Source organism: Chiloscyllium plagiosum, unplaced genomic scaffold (genome assembly GCF_037043375.1).
Source record: "Chiloscyllium plagiosum isolate Xiang-an unplaced genomic scaffold, Cpla_swu_hap1 HiC_scaffold_10, whole genome shotgun sequence".
In the NCBI taxonomy this organism is placed as follows: Eukaryota; Metazoa; Chordata; class Chondrichthyes; order Orectolobiformes; family Hemiscylliidae; genus Chiloscyllium; species Chiloscyllium plagiosum.
The window spans coordinates 16,233,913-16,258,090 of record NW_028270148.1 but is presented as its reverse complement, the minus strand read 5'-3'; the positions used below and the strand labels follow the sequence as shown (position 1 = coordinate 16,258,090).

The 24,178-nt window shown below is 41.8% G+C and overlaps 1 protein-coding gene across 6 annotated transcripts in view; it reads right to left on the bottom strand.

Moving 5' to 3' along the window:
* Positions 1 to 18,219: 18,219 nt before the first annotated feature.
* Positions 18,220 to 24,178, bottom strand: part of LOC122552619 (endoplasmic reticulum membrane-associated RNA degradation protein-like) — a 40,823-nt gene continuing 34,864 nt past the window's right edge. For all 6 annotated transcript variants that reach the window (XM_087991155.1, XM_043695392.2, XM_043695389.2 and 3 more), the window contains one exon: positions 18,220 to 21,279. In XM_087991155.1, the coding sequence (XP_087847281.1) occupies positions 21,117 to 21,279 (163 nt within the window). In that variant the 3' untranslated portion in view covers positions 18,220 to 21,116. The remainder of the gene's footprint in view (positions 21,280 to 24,178) is intronic.

Genomic DNA, 24,178 nt, shown 5'->3' with positions numbered 1-24,178 from the left:
AGAAGTATAAGGACACAATCAACTGACACAATACACGCTTTTATAAGGACATACCTTTATCAATTCTAGCTGCTGTCTGTACTATCCTTCTTGTATGAAGATATATAAGGTGGCTAATGGAAGCTAGATTTACAAGCTAAAAGAAAGGTCTCGCCCATAATGGGCAGGGAATTTTAAGAAGGGTTTATTGTATATGTTAAACTATAACATTTTTCATGAGACAGCTCATAAATTATAGTGGTAATACTCCCAAGATGAATGTTAGAGAATGAAATTCCTTTGTTATTTTTACTGCAATTTATTTTAAAGGAAGTTTCACATGATGCATTCAAAAGTTCACCTAGCAATATCTGTACACAATTTCAAAGTCTCAATGTTATACATCAGAACAGCAGGATTCTTTTTAATCTAACAAAGTTCAGTGAGGATACAGCACAGAGACAGATTGAGTATCGAGTTCCATTTAACAGTCAACCTCAGTTGATTATAAAATAATGACAATTACTTTCCTCCAACAGCCAGACCCTCCAAAAGCATCGAAGAAAAATAACTGGTTGAATGGAACAGTCATCAAGGTGTTTACATTTGAAAATTCATGATTGTGTCTAGTTATGAAAAGGTTCTCATAGTCGCTTAGCACGAACATTACCTTTCTTCTGCGCCATGTACTGACTGATGTACATGATGCATATCTTAGCAGGTCAGTGATCCCTTCATTAAGAACAGGTGACATCCGATGTTTTGTGTTTTTAAATGGTTGCACAATGTATTCAGTATCATTAGATCTAATTACACCCCTGGTTAATTATACAACATGATTATTTACAACAGCTACATTGCTTGCTGAATTCCCACATTTCCCAGATGTCACAGTTATCTCCATGCTGCATCTCTTCATGTCTGCATTTCAGAGAAAGTCAATGGGAGAGATATCAATGGCAGTTTTGCAGCTTTCTTATTGTCAGCACAACTTCATTCACTGACAACAGCTGGGTGACATAAAAGATGGACTCAACCGACATAAAAGATGTTATTTACTGAATTGATTGGAGACCTAGCATCGAGGTATGAACATTAATGTTCACCTAAACCATTTGAAACATCTATTTTAGTGCCACACTGCAGGTAATAGGTCAACTATACAGATGCTTATAAACAATCACCCAGTTATGTCGGTCAGCTAAGTGCAGTTTTGCATCCCGATATTTACATTAATTGCAGAATTTGGAAGTGGAATGGACAATCACTTTTGAAAGGGTTATGAATTTGATGTAATTTACGTTATTGAATGTCAATGATTCTCCATGGAAGTATTGTATTTGGGCTGGGGGTGCTAATGTTTATATTTTGTCTTTTGTTTTAACCCCCCCCCCCCCAATCCAGTTCGCATGGTATTGGCCAGATGTTGGCTGATCAATAAGATTATTTTTATGGTTGTTCATGGGATGCAACCTTCACTGACTAGATCAATATTTGTTGCTCATAGACTAGTTAAAATCTGCCCAAAGGTCAGGTAAGAGTCCACCATATTGCTTAGCTCAGGAGTCACATGTATGGCAGATTAGGTAAGGAGATCAGTTTCTTGCCTTAAAAGATATTAGTGATCCAGGTGGGTTTTTACAACAACTGACAGTGGTTACATAGTGACCATTAAACCACCTTTTCATTATATTCAAGTTTCATCATTTACCATGACAGGATTCAAACTCCTGTCCCCAGACCATTGGCCAGGCCTATGTTCAGATAACTGGACACAGTAGTCTGATTGCAAGTTGATATAAAAGGTTTAGCATTCTCCTTCCTTAGGAGGTTTCATTGCTGCTCTGTGAAATCCCAGATGTTCATTTCGACCGGCCAAACACAAATAGATCTATTAATATTCATCGCTTATATAAACTACAGTCAGGACCAAATGCCCTAGACCTTTTAGATTTTGAATCTGTTTAGTTTACCTTGAGGATTATTGATTTTAATGGTCAGGAATGGCAAAACAAATTTGAACTAGGTTAGAATGTCAGACATGGTGCAGGTGGTGATGGACTTGCTGCTCTGTTAGCAGGTTGTGTATGCAGGTCTGATCCCAAAGTTTTAACAGGGGGGGTAAATGGTTTCCAGAGGTTCATTGGAATGTAGCTTTAAGTCCACAATTAGAGCAGATAGTTTTATTGAATGGTACAGCAGGGCTCAAGGAGCCAAATGTCCTGCTCCTAAATGACATTTTCATAATAAAGTTGATGCAGTAATGATGGAGTGCTGAACAGTTGGAGGTATTACTTTCAGATAAGGTTCTAAACGGATGCACGATCTCATTTCTGAGATTGACCTAAAATACTCTGTTTCGAAACAGAGCAGCAGACTTCTAACTACGCTCGCCAATATTTGTCCCTTCACTAACAAAATTAAACAAACGAGGTTGGTTGTGGGAGATGTTTATATGCAAATCTTGTGCTCTATTTTCTACAGTTGGACAGAAGGGTCTGTTTCCATGCTGTACATCTCTATGACTATGACTCTATAACATTGCAAAAGTGACTAACTTGCAGGAATTGGTTAGGATTCTTTTGGAGTACTGAGTGCCATTCTGGTCTCCCCTTTATAGCAAAGATGTTGTTAAATTTGAAAGGGATCAAAAAAGATTTATAAGGTGTTGCTGGGATTCAAGCGTTTGAGTTGTAGGGAGAGGCTGACTAGGCTGGGGCTATTTTCCCTGGAATATCGGAAGCTGAGTGGTGACCTTATAGAGTTTTATATAATCATAAGGGGCATAGATAGGGGTGAATAGCCAAGGTCTTTTTCTCAGGATGGGGGAGTCCAATACTAGAGGGCAAAGGTTTAAGGTGAGAGGGAAAATATTTAAAAGGGACTTATGGGACAACATTTTCATGGAATGAGCTGCCAGAGGAAGTGGTGCAGGCTGGTACAATCGCAACATTTAAAAGGCATCTGGATGGTTATGCAAATAGGAAGGGTTTAGAAGGATATGGGCAAATGCTGGCAAATGGGACTAGCTTTATTTAGGATAACTGGTCAGTGTGAACAAATTGGACCGAAGGATCTGTTTCTGTGTTGTACACCTCTATGACAATATGACTTTAGAAAGTATTTCATTGATCCAGAATTTATATTAGCTAGATCTTATTCCTTATCCGTCAGCTGGCCAATAATGGACAAGGTCAATGTGATATTTGGGACTTGGTTGAACAATGTAACCATCTGTCTCCTTAACCAATGCACTTTAATCATGGATGGTGAGGAAGAAGAAAGATATTTTTAATCAACTTGTCAAGGAGTGTTATAACATACTTCGGAGCAGGTGGAACATGAACCTGTGTCTCCTGGCTCACAGGTTGGGACATTTCCACTGCACCACAAGAGCCCTTTGAGGGAGAAAGAAAGAAGTTGAATTAGATTCAAATCAGATGCAGAAAAAAAAGGGAAAGAAAAATTCGATTAAGATAAAAAGAGAGAAGACAGAAATAAATACTAAGGAAGTATTTATGATTATGAAAATCTCCAGGAACAATTTACTACTATGGTAATGATTCTCCATGTTTCCACAGTTCAAATTGTTCCTTTTCAGAATTTGAAAGTTTGAGTGGTCACTGTAAGTCCTGACATTAAGTGGGTTGTGATATTATGAAATACCAGCCCTAATTTTCTGTTGTGAGTTTAATTAAGACATAAAACACAAATGCCACAATTTTGTGAAATGTGCAGGTATGTGACGGTGACCAAGGAGGCTATTGGCAGAACACTGCAACTTGTAGTAATTTGCAACTCAAGATGCAAGTCTTTCTTTTGGCAAAAGTTGCCCATTTATTTACATGCCAATACAAGTTTGAGCCATTGAACTGTTGTTTTCCCCACAAATTCTAGGCCAATTCTAGACTGAAAGATCCTAGAAGCCTTAATAACTGTGTGACGTGATCCTGGATTCAGTGGGTTCAGTCTCCTCCACTTAGCAAATTCTTTAAGAACATAACTGAATTAATAGGCAGGCTGGACGGCAAATAGAAATTCCTGTTTGGTGGAGACCCAGACCTTTGGGCTTTTAAATCAGATTAAGGAATGAGTGGAGAATTAACTAGCCTACTTTGCAATTGGCTTGGCACTAAAGGTTAGATGGTGTTGATGACAGGAAGGTAGCAGCAAGTAGTTCTTTTTATGTGTGTCTATTCTGGCACTTGCTGACATAACAACATTTATTAAGCATGAAGAGATGAAGCTGAACAGTGAATTACATATATTTTTGAAGTTGTGCTGGATCCCAGAAATAACCTTTCTTTTTATTCATTCATTCACAAGATGTTGGAATTGCTGACTAGGTCAGCATTTATTGCCCATCCTTAAACTGATCAGAGGGCAGTTAGGAGTCAACCACATTGCTGTGGGCCTGGAGTCACATGTGGGCCAAATCAAGTAAAGAAAGCAGGTAGGTTTTGAGAAACAATGGGTAGTGGTTATATGGTTGCCGTTAGGCTAACTTTTAATTTTCGATTTTCTTTTTAAAATTGAATTCAAATTTCACCACCTGTCATAGTGAGAATCAAACTCATCTTCCCAGAACATTAGTCTGGGGCTGTGAATCACTAATGACACTACCACCACCTCCCCTCAATCTAGCAGACTGTATTATGAAACCTTTCTGCTTCCTTCCCTTTATCAACCGTGTTTTTAACTGTGAGAAAGTGAACTGTAATTTGATGCAGTTAAGAATTAGTACAGGTGTCACAGAACAGAAGAAATAGGAACCAAAAGTTCCCGTACAATCCTCAACATCTTCATAAGCTGAGGAGTCAAAAATCTCTGCATCTCAGTCTTGAATATATTCAACAACTGAGCATCCACAGCCCATTGGGGTACAGAACTTCAAAGTTTCACAATCTTCTAAAGACAAGGAAGGCTTCCTTATCTCAGCGTTAAATGGTCAACTTCTTATTCTGACACCATATCCCTGTTCCAGACCTCCAACCAGAAAAAAACACTCCCACCATCTACCTTAGCAAATTCTTCAAGATTTCATGTATTTCAATTTAATCACTTCTCATTCTTTGAAACATAAAAGGGATTGCCCTGCTGTCTTTATCCAGTCGGACCAATATCTGTGAAGGTTACAGGCCCGAAACAACATGGTTTCCCCATAAAGTTGCATAGAACACCCACAGAGCAGTTCAAGTGAGAAGGCCCAAGCCACATGGCAGTCAAAGGTGATTACAACTATTGAACTATTGAGACCCGTCTGTCCTCTTAAATCATCATCATATTGTGGTTTGTGGGATCTTGCTGCACACATTTCCTACCTTACTTTACTTCAAAAACAAAACTTCATTGGCTGTAAACCAGTTTGGGATTTTTACCTTCACTGTATTACAATGTATTTGCTCAGTTAGACAAGTGGTTGACATCATTTTGGACGAAGACAATGAGGTAGCATGGCTTTTCAATGAGGTTTTACGGTACGCTCTGTTAGAGTGAAGGGCGATAGTGGTGGCACATTGGCAATATCATTAATCTAGTAATCCGTAGCCTTAGGAGAACATGGGTTGAAATCCCAATGTAACAGATGGTGAAATTTGAAATTTTTAAAAATCTGGGACTAAAAGCCAGTCTAATGGCGACCATGTAACCATTGTCAATTTTTGTAAAGACCCATCTGGCTCACTAACGGCCATTCTTTTAGGGAAAGAAATCTACCATCTTCACCTGGTCTGGCCTACCTCTGACTCCAAACCTATTGCAATGGGGTTAATTCTTAACTGCGCTCTGAGCAATTAGGAATGGGCTATAACTTCTGACATAGCCAGTGATGTCTGCATCCCATGAACGAATGAAACAATATGGTGTGGAAGTAAATGATCTAGAATGGCAGAACAGGAGATGATTTACTAATGTAATCCTATCAATTTGTAAATCCTTCTGACCTACATCAATTGCAGGTGGTTAGAGGAGCAGAAATTCCTGATCAGCCATACAATGGCAAGAACACTTGAGTATTTACCATCACTATATAGTGTCAGGCTAAAACAGACATGTAAAAAGCATGTTGTCACTATAACTCTGACTTTGAGTAAGCCATCACATTCTGGTGTATTTCAGGTCCCCCTTTCTCAAAAGCTCTGTGACATATTTATGCCTGATGATGTGGGAAATAATGAAATAGTTTGAAGTGGAAGAAACGTTTGTGTTGGATCCATTGTTGCACCCATTTTAAAAGTACTGAAAGCATTAAGCAGAGTGACAGCTTATTGTGTTGTGTGCAATCAATGTGAGAAATGTGACTGATAACAAATGCAGTTAGAATAGGAAAAGGAGATAAGCAGGTGGGAGCTAGAGCAGTGTTGCAATTAGATCCCTTTCATACACACTCAACTTGACGCACCTTATCTAGGTGAAACAGTAAGCATGTCGGAGCAAAGAGAGAAATATTAACCAAATCGAATTATGCTTACAATTCTTGTTATCAGACAGAGAAGAATAATTTACAGAATTAATCTAAGTGCACACCTGTTGCCCTGGTAAATGCTTTAATCTCCCTTAACTGCAAAACAAAAAGGCACCCGATTCAAACATTCACCTCACAATTACAAGATTATGAGCAAGTTAAATGTGTAACATTTCAAGGAAGGCTAGTCAGGGGAACGACACAATCATTGTTCTCTTTGCTATGCTTACTACAATAGCTTATATTTTGCATCAATATAAAGTGGTTTCAGAGACAGAGCAATACAGATGAGTCTGAAACATGTCTCTGCTTTCGTTGGCTGTAAATTTGTGAGGTGGCAGAGGTCCTGAATTTTTATAAAATTCGTTTATGGGATGTTGGTGTAACTGGCTGGGTCAGCATTTATTGCACATCCCTAACCTCCTTGAGAAAGCAATGATGAGCCGCCTTCTTGAATCACTGCAGTCTATTTGGTGAAGGGACATCCACAATTTTGTTAAGGAGTGAGTTCCAGGATTTTGACTCTGCAACAGCGAAGGAACAGCAGTATATTTTCAAGTCAGTATGGTAAGTAGCTTGGTAAGAGGAACTTGCAGGTGATGGTATTCCCATGTTCTACTAACCTTATCCTAAATGGTACAGCTTCAGCATGTACAGGTTGCAGTTGAAAGATCCTGGGTGGTTTGATGCAGTGCACTCCCCAGATGTCACAAGGTTGCTACTGTCCATCTGTTGTACAGAAAGCAAATGTTTAAATTGGTGGATGGAGTGCCGATCGCTTTGACCTGAATGGTATTGATCCTTTCGGGTGTTGTTGGAGTTGCATTCATCCAGGCAGGTGTTCCATCATCTCCCACTACTCTGCCCCAACTATTAAACACCTCCTGTTTTATCAGAAGGTCCACTCACGGATCCTCTAGCTCGTGGTTGCTGCATGGATAATTCATCTCATGCCTGCCTGAGGCAAACTGCAGAGATCCACTGCAGCTAATCATGTAGATCCAAGAGTCTGCATGAGCTCCTTGGTTATATTGAGAAAGCTGCACTCTACCAGAGACTCTAGGTCAGGTAATGCTTTCCCTAAGCACAACAACTCTCAGAGCACTTTTGATATACACAAAGATCCCAGAGAAGTTGGACTAGATTTCACAGCTGAAAACCATGTGGGCTGCTGTCTCCTAGGTCCCCTCAGGCTGATGCATTTAGCTTGTTAATAACCTGGTAGCTAAAATTTTTCATTATCCACTCCATAATTTGGGCATCAGATGTGGAAAAGCTTTGGGGGCATTTTCAGCACAGTCATACTGAGGCAATACAGAGCGGAAAGAAAAGTGACCATGCCTCTGGAGTTATAGTTGAATGTGGCAGCAGATTCTGTGGGGTAAGGTGTTACCGGATTCATTCCTTCTATTGACCAACCAGTGTGTACCCTCTACCTGTCTTCACCTATCCCCACTTCACCACCCTGCCCCCACCACTCCTTAATCTGCAGCTCCCCCTATACCTACCCCCCAGTCCTAAATAAGGGTTACACCTGAAACATTGACTTCTCTACCTCCTGATGCTGTCCGGCTTGCTGTGTTCTTCCAGCGTTCTTCCAGCCTCCAGACTGTCTACATAATCCAATTTGGCACATCTAAGCTAACTTCCTTAACAGACAGTAAGCACCATTCTCACCAAAAAGCTGTACTTGGCGTCTTTGTTCTACATTGGGAGAGCCTTCTGCACATGGACTGTAGGAAAGTAGTTCGCAGCCACTTTTTCAGGACAAAAGACCACCATGGGCCACTGAAAGTTTGCCACATTAGGCTGAGAGAGCACCACGCCAGGCCGGTAGAGGGCCATGTCAGGCCAGGAAACCGCCATAGGCGAAGTGAGGGCTACAGATGCTGGAGATTAAAGTCAAAAGTGTGGTGCTGGGAAAGCACAGCAGGTCAGGCAGCATCTGAGGAACAGTAAATCAATGTTTCGGGCAAAAGCCCTTCATCAGGAGACCACTATGTCACGTCAAGAGAACACTTCGCTGGGTCTGTGCTGAGGCCGGGTATCCAAGACCAGGAATCTGAGGTCGAGCTAAGGCAGGCAGTCCAGAGCAGAGAGGAAAGAAAAAAGAACAAAAAATACACAAAAGATGAAAAACAGGTAAGAAAAAGAAATGTAAGGAGTGGACAAGCTACAATTAAAGCATCCTTCTCTGCTGCCATTTGGAATAATTGCAGTCAACTGTGAACAATGCACGTTTACCTCCTTTCTCACTGCTTTGCAGACTATTACTCACATCTCCAACATTTTTTTCCTTTCCAGAATTCTTGAACACACTAGCATCTTCCAAATCCATGTCCATCTTTCTTGCAATTCTACATTTGAATCTGTCCAGTCAGGTTCTGCCACAGGACTGAACTGGCTTTAACTATGGTCACAGGTGACATTCTCATCACTACAATGACATTCACTTATTCCTTCTTGTTCCTTTGAACAATTCTGAAGCTTTTGATACGGTCAGAGACAACATCCTACAATCTCTTCTCTCCGTGGTCCACCTCAGTGCTTGGTTCACCCCTATCCGATCATATTCAAAGCATCTACAGCAAAGATTTTTCACCTCTTCCTGGTAAGTATGATATTCCTTCAAGCATCGTTTCTTGGCTCACTCCCGGTCAACTACATGATGCTTTCGGCCAAATGATCCAAAGACATGGTATCTATTTCCATGTGGAGAAAGTGAGGTCTGCAGATGCTGGAGATCAGAGCTGAAAATGTGTTGCTGGAAAAGCGCAGCAGGTCAGGCAGCATCCAGGGAACAGGAGAATCGACGTTCCGGGCATAAGCCCTTCTTCAGGAATGAGGAAAGTTTGTCCAGCAGGCTAAGATAAAAGGTAGGGAGGAGGGACTTGGGGGAGGGGCATTGGAAATGTGATAGGTGGAAAGAGGTCAAGGTGAGGGTGATAGGTCAGACTGGGGTGGGGGCGGAGAGGTCAGGAAGAAGATTGCAGGTTAGGAAGGCGGTGCTGAATTCGATGGATTTGACTGAGACAAGGTAGGGGGAGGGGAAATGAGGAAACTGGTGAAATCCGAGTTCATCCCTTGTGGTTGGAGGGTTCCTAGGTGGAAGATGAGGCGCTCTTCCTCCAACCGTCGTGTTGTTGTGGTCTGGCGATGGAGGAGTCCAAAGACTTGCATATCCTTGGTGGAGTGGGAAGGGGAGTTGAAGTGTTGAGCCACAGGGTGGTTGGGTTGGTTGGTCCGGGTGTCCCAGAGGTGTTCTCTGAAACGCTCCGCAAGTAGGCGGCCTGTCTCCCCAATATAGAGGAGGCCACATCGGGTGCAGAGGATGCAATAGATGATGTGTGTGGAGGTGCAGGTGAATTTGTGGCGGATATGGAAGTTTCCTTTGGGGCCTTGGAGGGAGGTGAGGGGGGGAAGGTGTGGGCGCAAGTCTTGCACCTCCTGCGGTTGCAGGGGAAGGTGCCGGGAGTGGAGGTTGGGTTGGTGGGGGGTGTGGATCTGACGAGGGAGTCACGGAGGGAGTGGTCTTTACGGAATGCTGATAGGGGAGGGGAGGGAAATGTATCCTTGGTGGTGGGGTCCGTTTGGACGTGGCGGAAATGACGGCGGATGATGCGCTGTATATGGAGATTGGTGGGGTGGTAGGTGAGGACCAGTGGGGTTCTGTCCTGGTGGCGGTTGGAGGGGCGGGGCTCAAGGGCGGAGGAGCGGGAAGTGGAAGAGATGCGGTGGAGGGCATCGTCGACCACGTCGGGGGGGAAATTGCAGTCCTTGAAGAAGGAGGCCATCTGGGTTGTACGTTTTTGGAACTGGTCCTCCTGGGAGCAGATGCAGCGGAGACGAAGGAATTGGGAGAATGGGATGGCGTTTTTACAGGGGGCAGGGTGGGAGGAGGTGTAGTCCAGGTAGCTGTGGGAGTCTACTACAAACCGACCGACTTACTTGTATTTGTGTAGAGCTTCAGATCATAAAGCCCACCTACATCTAACTCCAACTGATCAGACCCTGCCTCAGCCCATCAAAAGCTCATTCATGCTGATACCATTGTAAACTTGACGTTTCCCATGCCCTATTTACCCTCCTGTAAATTTATCTCCTCCAAAACTGATACCCATATCCTATCCAGTGTTAGCTTGCAGCCACTTGACTCAACCTTTCCCTCCCACACTCTCTGTAGACTGTTACAATCATTTGTGAACTCTGTATCCAATTTGGAGACAAGAAAACTGCAGATGCTGGAATCCAGTTCGGATTTCTTGGGCTTTAGGCAGAAGGCTGAAAGAACACAGCAAACCAGGCAGCATCAGGAGGTGGAGAAGTTGACGTTTTGAGTGTAACCCTTCTTCAGGACTGGGGTGGGTGAAGGGGAAGCTGCAGATAAAGGGGGTGGCAGGGCAGGGTGGTGAATTGGGGATAGGTCATAGAGTCATCAAGATGTACAGCATGGAAACAGACCCTTCGGTCCAACCCATCCATGCTGACCAGATATCCCAACCTAATCTAGTCCCACCTGCCAGCACTCAGTCCATATCCCTCCAAACCATTCCTATTCATATACCCATCCAAATGCCTTTTAAACGTTGCAACTTTACCAGCCTCCACCACTTCCTCTGGCAGCTCATTCCATACATGTACCGCAGAGGATATGATTTGGTTGGTGAATGGGAGGAATGAATCCAGTAGGTGGAAGGGATGGGGAGGGGCTGGGAAGGGAGGTCATTTGAAATTTGAGAACTCTATATTTAGTCCTCTGGGCTATCGGCTGCCAGATGAAGTGTTGTTCCTCCAATTTGCAATGTGATTCGTTGTGGGAATAGAGGCTGAGGATGATGATCTCAGAAAGGGAGTGGGAAGACGAGTTAAAAATGGGCGGTGACTGGGAGGTCTGGTTGGCCCTGCATGCTGAGCTGAGATGATCGGCGAACTGTTCTCTAAGTTTACATTTGATCTCCTCTCTACATCAGGGAGACCAAAAAGGGAACTTTAAAGAAGAATTGTCAGCAGGAAGGTGCAGTACTTCACTGAGTATCTCAGTGATTGCCAACGTACAAGAACAAACCTTTGAGTCTGCTCCACCTTTCAATTAAATCAGGCTTAATCTTTGGGCTCAATACCATTTTCTGGTATTATATTCTATTTTGTGTTTTCTTGCATATTCCATAGCATCTTTAGCATTTAGGAATCAATTACCATTTTGGACATACTTCATGATTGAGCCTCCAGTGTCCTCTGGGGCAAAGAATGCCAAAGATTCGCCATCTTCTGAGTGAAGAAATTGCTCCTCAGCCCTAATTGGCCTGTTTCCTATTTTGAGACTGTTTTCTGGTTCTAGATACCCCCTATACTACACACCCCGCGATAGAGCAGACATCCTTTCTGCATCTACTTTATAAATATTTTGTACATTTAAATGAGTTCTATGTCAATCTTCTAATCTCTAGAGAATAAAAATCCCATCGAGTTAATCTATCCTTCTAAAACATGCTCTCCATCCCTGGAATTAGTTTGGTGAACATTTGTTGCCCTCTCTCTCCAGGGAATTAATTGGCCTTTATACAAGGGATCTACAGTGCTCCAGATATGGTTTCACTAAGACTCTATATAACAGCTTAAGGCATACGTACACCTGTATTCAAATGCTGTTGTAATAAAGCCCAAGAAATCAGAACTGGATTCCAGCATCTGCAGTTTTTTGGATAATGCAGCTAATTCACATTTAATATTGCTTCAAATCCAATTTGACCATCCATCAAAGAGTTGAATATTGTACCACTCTACAAAATAACAGTGTTGTGCCTGCTTATTCAGGTTTCCTTTCATTTCATTTGTTTATAGTACTTTGCATTCAAAGGAAAAAAAAATGACTTCAGGTTCTCTCTCATGTACACCTCAAGTTAGCATTTGGTCTCCTGGAGAAGCTTTTGGATTCAGGTTCATCTGCTATAACATTAAGCACTTCACAGCACATTGCCTATGTCAGACCCTCAACTAGAAGAAGATTTTTTAATGTCCAGTTAAAAGTACAGATGGGTCTTTGTTTTAGCATCTTATCTGAAAGATGGTATCTCCAACATTGTACAGTACCGAGGTGGTGCTGCAGAGTTTCAGCCTCACACTTTGTCCACAAGTCTCTGGAGTGGGGCTTGAAACCATATATTATCTGGCATCTTAGGAAAGTATTACATGTTAGGCCAGAGCTGATTTGAATCAGATACAAAAGTACGGCAGTTCAGCTTATTTCCCATTGAACATCTGACTCTGTATTAAGGTCTGACTAACACTTAACTGGAACAGAGGAAACAAATTTAATATACAGCTACTCCTCCAGTTTCTGCAATCATTATCTGAGGGCCTGTTCTGTTGCCAGCACTTTTTCTAGAGAACTGAATCTATTATTTACAAAATCCAATGAGCTGCATTATAAAATAGTGAATGTTTACCCAGTGTACGAAATGGTCACGGCTGTTTCTCAGTGATCAGTTCTTGACAAGCACTTGGCAAACATCACAATTATAAAGCTTCATTACACTGCATTATCAATTTTGGATGAATTAGTCTCTATAGATACCACGGCAACCAGCACAGATAAACAAACAGCTCTAAGACCGAATTATGTGTGCATGTGTACACTCCAATGGTGCAGAGAATATTGCTGCAAAAGTAAACAAGTGACATAAATAAGAAAGCATCACTTTCAATTATTACTAAATGAGATATAGATTTCAGGGTGGACTTCTTTACCAAAGACATATAGGGATACACAGATGATAATGCATGATCCAGCTGAATGGTGCAGCAGGTTTGATGGACTTAATGGCCTAGTTCTACTCCTATGAATTACAGGTACTTGAAGTATGGGCACATTCTTTAACAAAGAGAAAGTTCAAACTATTTAAGACATTTTACAAGCCTGAACATCCACGAGTTTGAAGATGAAGCAGTTGGGGGCTCTGGTAACCAATCTGCATAGAAACACTGACAGAATGGAGAGAAACACCTTACAAATATTTACAGGGTAAAGGTTCTGATTGTTGAGCCAGTAGACCTGCTCTTCTTGAAAAGGTATACCCGAGGATCTTGAACAGCCATCCTGAGCAATGAAACATGCAAGGAAAGAAAGCACCTTTTGGTTTAATGATCCTGCATAGAGCATATTATGGGCAATGCTGACAAGAGGCTCAACAAATTGGAGTGCCAGCCTGCTCACATCTTTGAGATTTGAACCTTCTGATCTAGAGATAGGAGTGAGACTGAAAGGTGCTAGAAGATGTAGGGCACAAGAGGTCAAAAGCTTTGAAGGAACTCAGTTTGTTTTGACATGCCTGACTTTTCTTAAAATAACCAATACAATATTAAATGGGCAGTGAGATGCCCATATTCTGACGTGGTTTCAGGGCTGTGATTTTAGCGAGTGGGAAATTAATGGCTTATAATGACATCAAACCATCAGGAGGGTGTTACTGCTTTGGAATAGTGTCAGTGATCCATTTCACTCTACTTTACGACAGGTATAGGTTGTGGTGCTTTGAGTTCAAACATACAGCACAAGAGATATAATTTATAAAGAACAATTATAGACAGGTTGTAGGACAAAAACAGGCCATCCCACATATTGGGTCTGAGTCAGCTCTCCAGAAGAGCAATTTTGTTTGTTGCACTATGGTGCACTGGCAATATTTCATCTAGAGTTCATGAAATAATCTAGCCAATAATTGAGGGGAAAAAAATGTAATGGTGGCTCATGGGCTAAAGTACAGGCAAGCAAATAGCACATGGTACATGCACTGACAGGATTAGATGAGTCATTCAGCACAGAACAGACCCTTTGGTCCAACTCGTCCACGCCAACCAAGTTTCCCAAACTTAACTAGTCCCACTTGCCTGTATTTGGTCAATATCGCTTTAAACCTTTCCTATTCATGCACCTGTCCAAATGTCTTTGAAATGTTGTAACTGTACTTGCATCTACCACTTCCTCTGGCAGTTCATTTCAGATACGAACGACCCGGTGTGTGGAAAAAAAATTGCTCCTCAGGTCCCTTTAAAATCTTTCTCCTTTCAGCTGTCAAAAACACCAATGTGATAATGATCAGACATTTTAATTTTCTGATGTTGATTGAGCGATAAAAAACACTGGAGAGAACTCTGCTCCATTTCTTTACAACTGTTAAAATGGACTTTACCACCTGAAAGATGGAAAGTTTATTTAAGAAGCTTGAAAGTCAATCATGAAGAAATCAAAGTGGAATGAGATTAGCTGTCTCAGAACGGAGCAGAACTCAACCCTGGAATTGCCAAGGTGGAAAAATGTGCAACTTATAGCCAAGTATGGACAACAGTTAACACACACCACAGAAGAGGTTACCAGATAGCATTAAGCAGCAGCAGGAAAGCTTTTGATGATTTGTTCCTCCGAAACAATAGCCAACTGAAGCATCCATAACACCAGCCATACACCATCTGATACCTCATCATAGACTTCTTATACTCCAGACTCAGTATTGAACCAGTCAATTGATCTAGATAAAGAGAGGTCTACACTTTGTAATTCATCAGTCTCAGTGAATTTGAATTTTAGGAATTGATTTGGACCTTTCTTTTATAGAACTGCTGGGGTTTGTGATTTGGACCAGACTGTGATGTGTCATTTCACAGAGTGGCATGATGGTGCAAATATGATGTGTGATGAAATGGTTTGATCAAGGCAGACAGAATGAATCAGTGGAAAAACAGAGGGAAATAAAACATCTTTAAAATAAATTGGAGGTGCTTTATCAAAAGCACAACCTACCCTATCCCAATTAGCCCAACGGAAGAAAAACAAAGAACAATTCTGGCAGAGGTTCAGTCGATGCAGAAACCAATAAGGCTAGTCTATTAATTTGTGTAAACCACAAGTGTTTAAACAAACTTCATTTTTTAAAAAAATTAATGGACAAAATATCACCGTTACTAACATACAATGCTGGGAATGTGTTGCCATCACAGCTGCATGTGTGCAAGGAATTATTCCCTCACTATCCCCTTCAAACTGTCACTAACCCCTTCATGTTTGGCCATTTTTCATCACTTCACCCTTTTTATTCCAGGGCTGTCTCACCCTCACTATTGACCTTTACCACTGCACATGGAGTTTCCCCATTACAATCAACCTGCCACTTACTGTTTCATTGCTTATCCAATATTTCTCCTAACAAAAAAATGTAATGGTCTCTTATAGCCACACACACGTAAATCATTCCTAATCACACTTGTTTACAAGTGATTACAAATTCAGTAATGCCTCATCAATAATGCCCCACAATAAGGAACCAAAATTTCATACTGTATCAAATCTTTCATAGATAACATAGATGAGTCCTATCATTAAACTGAGAGTTATGTCAGCATTCTATTCTTTTAACTTTAATGTGACAACATGCATTGATATAGGATCCTTTATGCAACATCCCAATACATTTCATGGAAGTACAATCATACAATTTCATACAAGCCAAAAAGGACTATATATTCTATTATAGATTATCAGTTGAAGTGATAATGGGGGGGAATAGGGTCGATTTCAGAATCTAGAGAGCATAACAAAAACCCATTTGAGTCCAGTCATGGTTTTCCTAGAAGCCAGAGACCAGGGTAAGATTAGACTGCATTCTTGTGTCAGAAATAGTAAACTATGCAATGTACTAACAGTGCTTTATTTTACATAATTGTAAAATCCAGATAGAATAACCACAGCAAACAAGCCTTACATACTTGAGACACATTCTGCCCATATTAGCTCATAGCATCCTTTGTAATTTGACTGGCAGATGCTCTTTGTAATTATAGCCCTGGGTCCAGTCCAGTCAAAAGTTTTGCGGCTTTCATTTCCTATTTGTTAACAATAATACCAGCCAAACTTGCTCTTTTGAAAGAAAAAGGAATGTCTCATTCTCTCTGCAATTAACAAGCCCCCAACAAAATTTTTGGGAAAGAGATTCTTGAACATGCCAGTAAGTGAACAACATTCTTCCATTTTCCATTAAATGACTAATTTTGCCACCTCGTGACCCAAGATACACAATAATTGGGATGGCAGATTTCATCTGTTGAAACATTTGCTGGTATATACTGCCACTTCAAGGCAACATGACCTAACTGCACCTAACACACTATTCATTACTTCACAGATTCAGAACATGGTTTCCCCCTTCCTCCTGTTTTGAAGAAACTAAACTTCTGCCAATATTGACATACGTTATATTTATGCTGATGTGCTCGTGAGAGAGAATTATCTTCTAGACATTGGACACAACAATTCTTTGGTCGAATACACTGTATGGTACCCTGGCCTCTCACAGGCACAAAATATTCAGATCAAAAGAAAAGCACACAGAGATCAATCACAGGCCCTCGGTACATACAACACTGTCCTTCATGTTTCCAAAGTTCAAAACTCTACAGGCAAGAGTTAATAGCTGCACTAGGTCCAGAAAATTGCTTATCCAATCTACCCAATTAAATACTTTCATGAAGTTTAAATGCATTTGACTGTCTGTAAATATGGTGTTTAACTTTGTTAATTTTAATTCAATTTTATTCTTTTTTTTCCAAAATATTCTGTTGAACACCTTCCTGTTACCTCTGAATTTGTCCATTTTTTGTTTCCAAGTTACTTCTGCATGCTTGTATTGTTTTAACCTGATTACTTAGCCAGACAAAGCTAAGTAATTTCATAACTAATGGATCAGATCTAAGCTCTGCAGTCCTGCCAAATCCAGTCAGCAATGGTGGTGGATAAATAAATGACTTACTGGAGGTGGCAGCTCCACAAACATGGTATCATCAATGCTGGAGGAGACCAGCGCATCACTGCAAAAAGATAACGTTGAAGCACTTGCAACAATATTCAGCCTGAAGTGTTGAGTCAAGATCTATTGTAGCCTCCTCCAGAGGCCCCCAGCATCACAGATGCCTGTTTTCAGTCAAATTCAATTCACTCCATGTGATATCAATCATTGACTGAAGGCAAAGGATACTGCAAAAGTTGTGGGCCCTAATAATATGCCTGGAGTAGTACTGGAGACATGTGCTCTAGAATTTGCACTACCCTTACCAAGCTCTTCCAGTATAGCTACAACAAAGGTATCTGTACAGCAATACAGACAATTGCCCAGATATTTCCTGAACACACAAAGCAGGTCAAATCTAATCTAACAATAATCCCCCCCAATTTGTCTACTCTAGATCAGCAGTAAATTGCTGGAAGGAGCAGCACTGATTTACAAATAACCCGATTGGATGCTGCCAAGGCCACTTGGCTCCAAGCCTCATTACAGCCTTGGTTCAATCATCGACAAAAGACCTGAACTCCATAATGGAGGTGATAGTGACTGCCCTTGATACAAAGGCCACTTTTAATTGAATACAGCATCAAGAAGCCTTTGCAAAAGTACAGCTGTTACTCTGTTGGTGAGTGAATTGCATCCACACTGTTGATGTCACTCTGCATTGCAAATCAGCCATCAAGTAAATAGCATGCTGTATCATCTAGATCATCAATGTCTTTCCCTTCGTTATAAAGCACTGCATTCTGGGCATTTTCCTGCAACTCCAATTGAGGATTGAAAATTGTCAGAAACCCAAGTCAGAGTTAACAGTCCTGCTTTCTTTTTTGGTTGGGGTGTGGGTAAGGCGAAAGGGTGTCAGTTGGCAGGGTTGATGGTGGTGATGGGTGCAGAGAGGAGGGGTAATTCATTGTAAGCAGCTGTCAAAATAAGCCAAGCAAAATGTCAGGGTAATACACACGTTTGTTTATTGTTGTGCCAAAATGAAACAGTGTCAGTACATAATAACCAACAGGACTATGCCAAAGAATCCAAATAAAACAAATTAGCAGCATAAGAACCTTCACTGTTTTAGGATGTGTTCAAATGAAACAAAATTGTTGGCACATCAAAGTGTCAAGAGTAAAAAACAGCAACATTATTACAGTTGCAATTGTAATTAAACTTAAAAGGACACTTGTCTGATCCTAATGAGACAAAGGCATGCATTATTGTGCAAGTCTGTTAAAGTCTTGTTCTTGCCTGGCAATTGAAATTGTAAACAGTAGATTTCTGTTCGTCCTTTAAACCAAAGAACACAAACATCTAGAAGGACGAGATACAAGGGAACACCATCACATGGAAGTTTCCCTCCAAACCATTTATCATTGTGGCTTGGAAATATATTACCATTTCTTCAGTGTTACTATGTTAAAACCTAACACTGCATCTCTAATGGTATTGTGGGTCGACCTACACAAAAAAGGCTGCATTGGTTCAAGGAGGCAGTTCACTACCACCTTCTCAAGGGCAGCTGGGGCTGGGCAATAAATGCTGGGTCAGTCAGGACACCCACTTCCATGAATGATTCATCAAGTACAAAATCCAAAGATCTCTGCAGTAGCCTTCCTCTTGACTGACAGTTAACCTCTATGAAACAACACATGATTAGACTCCACGTCTGCACACAGCTTTGCAAACAGATTTGCTAAAGAGGGCAAGGTTAATGCAGCTCACAACTGAGGTGACCTGGCATGACACATCACCTAATTCCGAGCCAGTTGCTCCCTGTGAATCCGGCAGAATCCAAATACCAGACAGAGCAATTCTCTGCAACAAAGCACACAGGCCTGGCTTGCTGAACTGAAGCCCCATCATACAGAATTCAACTAGACAGTCATAGGGAATATTTATTTCTTCCATGTAGAATATTCTCTGTGCATGTTCATGTTCAAGATGTGGGAGTCAAACTGAATCAATGTCTTCAAGAAAGTCAAACAAAAGCCAATGAGTGGCTATCAAACCCCTTACATCAACCTGAATAGCAAATGTGGGTGTGGATTCCAGGAGCTGAGTCTTTAATCAGCTGCTACTATCTTAATTCTCCACTTCATGGGACTGTTTGAGAGATTCACAGCAGAAAGCCTTTGTTTGTTCCTCCCAAAAACATTTTCAACCACTTTGATTACAGTGGGTAACAGCAAAGTTCCTGCAATTATGTGAGGCTATGCAATCTGATTGTTCATCTCAATAGGTCCTCTTTGAGGAAGTTCAGAGATGCTCACAGCCCTCAAAGGCTATTGCTGAGAAATCTCCTCTTTCTGGCATTGCAAAAATGATTTTGATTTCCCAGCATAATCCCCATGATTGGTCTCCAAGTTGCTTTAAATTCTTTTGCTCCAGGTTTTCACTGGTCAGCATTTACCAGCAAATGAGACATATTAGAATTTCTTTGTATCTCAGCTTCCTCGAGTTTGAGGCTTTGAGTGTTACACTATCATAGCTACTGCCATGTTTCCTGCTTTCTTGTTTCTCAGTTCCAGAGGTGGCAGACTGCTCACTCGGCTGGAGTGGTGAGAAGGAAGGGTTACTAAAAAAAACGTTTGTGGTGTGAACAATAATGACAGCAATGGCTCCCTAGATGAGCTGGCGTCATCCAATCTAGCACTAAAAACATGAAGACCAGGAGGTTTTGGATCCAATTTCTGATACATTTTTGAACAGGTACCCTCAACTGTCAGTAGTGCTATCTTTCTTACTGACACTAGGGTCCCCAGGTTAGGAAGAGGATCACAGTCCAGCGTACAAGAGCAGACTGTTTGAGAATGATATGGAAGGCAGCGCAATCAAACATTACATAATCCCTGTTCAAGGGTCACACACATTATGCCTGCACCGAAAGGATTGCTACGAGCAAGTGTCTTTAGCAGAGGGAGAGAAAACTTACAAGTGTGTGTTGCAGCTGCTGTTTGTGGCTGCTCCTTCCAGGACATCTGCTGTCAAGGACCGCAATAATTATCTGCCTTGCACCACCCTCACACATTCAGTAGAGCTCACTGGCAACCACTCTGATATCCAACTACACTGAGGTCAACTCCTCTTTCTACTCTCTTCTACCCTCAAGAAGAGATTGCTTCAATTTTTCTGTTCTGATCACATGGCTGTGATGCTGACATTTTCTTTCCCAGATATTACTTTTAAGAGCTCTTCTTTGCTGCTGCATTTTCAAGAACCTCTGAGTATTACAGTTTGTTTACATATTTATATACATATATTTTAGCATCCGTATTTCAAAGGTCTCCATTGTGTTTCACTGATCTCAAAGTTTTGTCCACGTTTCTGAGGTGTAACGGTAAAAATGGATAAAATGTAGCATCACATTTTTATCCTTTGATCTGGATAAAAAATTCTTATTAACTTATCCCTCAGCCATAATTCATTCTGAAGATATCACCATCCTTCTAACTTCTGTATCACATCTGCCATCTTCTGTGATCATTTGCCTAAACAGAGAAACCTATGCATTTTCGATTGTGACACCATCTATTTTAACCTTCACACCAGTTTCTTCTAATGGATTCCTTCTACCATTGCTTCTGCTTTTGTTGCTCACACTAAATCATCTTTCAAAACTTTTTGGTTTTATCCAATCAATGATATTTTGTAGGGCCTTTTTCAATTCTGCAAGTAATGCTGTGATGTCAGCTTACGATAAATTTGTTCTGCTCTTACCTTTAGTTTTTGTCACTGGAAATAAGTGTAAGTTACTGTATATTTTTTCTGTTCACATTTGCTCTTTTTAGATATGAATATAATTTCCCACTAGAGCCATTCTAGATTATAACCAAATAGTCCCACTGTATTCAAGTTGCACAGTCTACAGTTATATTATACCATTTGTTGTAAAACTTTTTAACTTTCAGTAACATTTTCTCGGACAGGTCCCAGCTCTCATTCCACTTGTTTTTGTCTGGGCTTGTGTATGTCACCATATTTTCTGTGTATTGCAACACCGACTTCAGAAACCTGTGAATGGAAATGTTTAAAAATGGCAGGGTTTAAAAAAAAATAGTTTAATGGGAATATAGAGTCAGTGATTCATTAAGACAGGCAGTAAATCCACTCAGTATTAGAGAAACCTTAGGATAAACTAGGACTTTTGCTTTGCAGAATGTATAAGTTTGAAAAGAGCATGCTCTTTTCAATGTGCAGAAACAGAGGTATCTAAAAGAGCAGTTACCTAGAGCTCTAACAGCAGCAGCATAGCTAGTTAAGGTCATAAAATAAAAAACAATCGGGATCATACAACACAACAAAAGTAATAAGTTTGTGTATATAGCCTCATTATTTCACATAAGTATTATCAAACAAAATTTGACACTGAAACATAGAGATAGGAGGCCACGTAACAATAAGCTGTTCTAAAGAGGTGGGTTTTAATGAACATGTTTAAAAAAAAAGAGGGAATCAGATGCATAGACATAGTCAGGGAGTTACTGAGTTTAGGGCCCATGCAGATGAAGGCATTGCCATGATTGATAAATCTCCTCAAGCTACAGATTAGTAAAGGAAACATCTTCTAGCTTATGAGCCTGAAGAGAGCTCTCCCTGCTGGGATCTTCCCACCCCATTAAAAGACTACAGCAAACGTTTCCTCACTCTGGTTACAAGACTGTCAATATATTAGGATTTATAAAAACTAAACAGTGCCAATCATTTCATCTTACTTTGCTATATCAGTTTAATAGATTGATGTAATACAAGGAACCATCAAGTCAGTTAAATGAGATTCGATGCTTTCTACAAATCCGCCTCCCTATACCTCTTAGAAAACCAACACCTCCCAGACCTCCCTTTAATGATTCTGACTGGACATCTCTTTTAAAGAGGTAAAAACAATGACTGCAGATGCTGGAAACCAGATTCTGGATTAGTGGTGCTGGAAGAGCACAGCAGTTCAGGCAGCATCCGAGGACAGGCAAAATCCGAGGACAGGCAAAATCGACGTTTCGGGCAAAACCCCTTCATCAGGAATAAAGGCAGAGAGCCTGAAGCGTGGAGAGATCAGCTAGAGGAGGGTGGGGGTGGGGAGAGAGTAGCATAGAGTACAATAGGTCAGTGGGGGAGGAGATGAAGGTGATAGGTCAGGGAGGAGAGGGTGGAGTGGATAGGTGGAAAAGGAGCTAGGCAGGTCGGACAAGTCCGGACAAGTCAAGGAGACAGTGTTGAGCTGGAGGTTAGAAACTAGGATGAGGTGGGGAAAGGGGAAATGAGGAAGCTGTTGAAGTCCACATTGATGCTCTGGGGTTGAAGAGTTCCGAGGCGGAAGATGAGGCGTTCTTCTTCCATGCGTCTGGTGGTGAGGAAGCGGCAGTGGAAGAGGCCCAGCACCTCCATATCCTCGACAGAGTGGGAGGGGGGAGTTGAAATGTTGGGCCACGGGGCGGTTAGGTTGATTGGTGCGGGTGTCTCGGAGATGTTCCCTGAAGCGCTCTGCTAGGAGGCGCCCAGTCTCCCTGATGTAGAGGAGATTGCATCGGGAGCAACGGATACAATAGATGATATTAGTGGATGTGCAGGTAAAACTTTGATGGATGTGGAAGGCTCCTTTAGGGCCTTAGATGGAGGTGAGGGAGGTGGTGTGGGCACAGGTTTTACAGTTCCTGCGGTGGCAGGGGAAAGTGCCAGGATGGGAGGGTGGGTCGTAGGGGGGCGTGGACCTGACCAGGTAGTCACGGAGGGAACGGTCTTTGCGGAAGGCGGAGAGGGGTGGGGAGGGAAATATATCCCTGGTGGTGGGGTCTGTTTGGAGGTGGCGGAAATGTCGGTGGATGATTTGGTTTATGCGGAGGTTGGTAGGGTGGAAGGTGAGCACCAGGGGCGTTCTGTCCTTGTTGCGGTTGGAGGGGTTGGGTCTGAGGGCGGAGGTGCGGGATGTGGATGAGATGTGTTGGAGAGCACCACGTGGGAAGGGAAATTGCGGTCTCTAAAGAAGGAGGCCATCTGGTGTGTTCTATGGTGGAACTGGTCCTCCTGGGAGCAGATACGGCGGAGGCATTAGGAGCACGGGATGACATTTTCCGCCTCGGAACACTTCAACCCCAGGGCATCAATGTGGACTTCAACAGCTTCCTCATTTCCCCTTCCCTAGTTTCTAACCTCCAGCTCAACACTGTCTCCTTGACTTGTCCGACCTGCCTAGCTCCTTTTCCACCTATCCACTCCACCCTCTCCTCCCTGACCTATCACCTTCATCTCCTCCCCCACTGACCTATTGTACTCTATGCTACTCTCTCCCCACCCCCACCCTCCTCTAGCTTATCTCTCCACGCTTCAGGCTCTCTGCCTTTATTCCTGAAGGGCTTTTGCCCGAAACGTCGATTTTGCCTGTCCACAGATGCTGCCTGAAATGCTGTGCTCTTCCAGCACCCTAATCCAGAATCTCTTTTAAAGAGACAGTCCAAAATGATGGACTAAAAGGCTTCCTTCTGTGTTGCGATTTGAATCTTGATAGAGACATATTTGCCAAAGCTTTCCCTTTTGCATTTACCAGATCAAATCCAATAGCATTAAACTTCAAATGATCACAATGACTTAGCAGAGAGGAAAGAAAATGTGCTGACTGACTGCTAAGTCAACTGATTGACCAAGACATTGCATTGGACAAAGCAATGGATATTGTAAACCAGTGGGTAATTCAAAAAAGGCACAAGGCATTCCTTATGTTTGCGTAGAATAGGTTCCTAAGGATGATGTGACTTACATTCACATGTTGCAGCAACATCAGGTTCATAGCTCCTTGAAAGTGGAGTCGCAGGTAGATAGGATAGCGAAGGAGGCGTTTGGTATGTTTTCCTTTATTGGTCAGAGTACTGAGTACAGGAGTTGGGAGGTCATGTTGTGGTTGTACAGGACATTGGTTAGG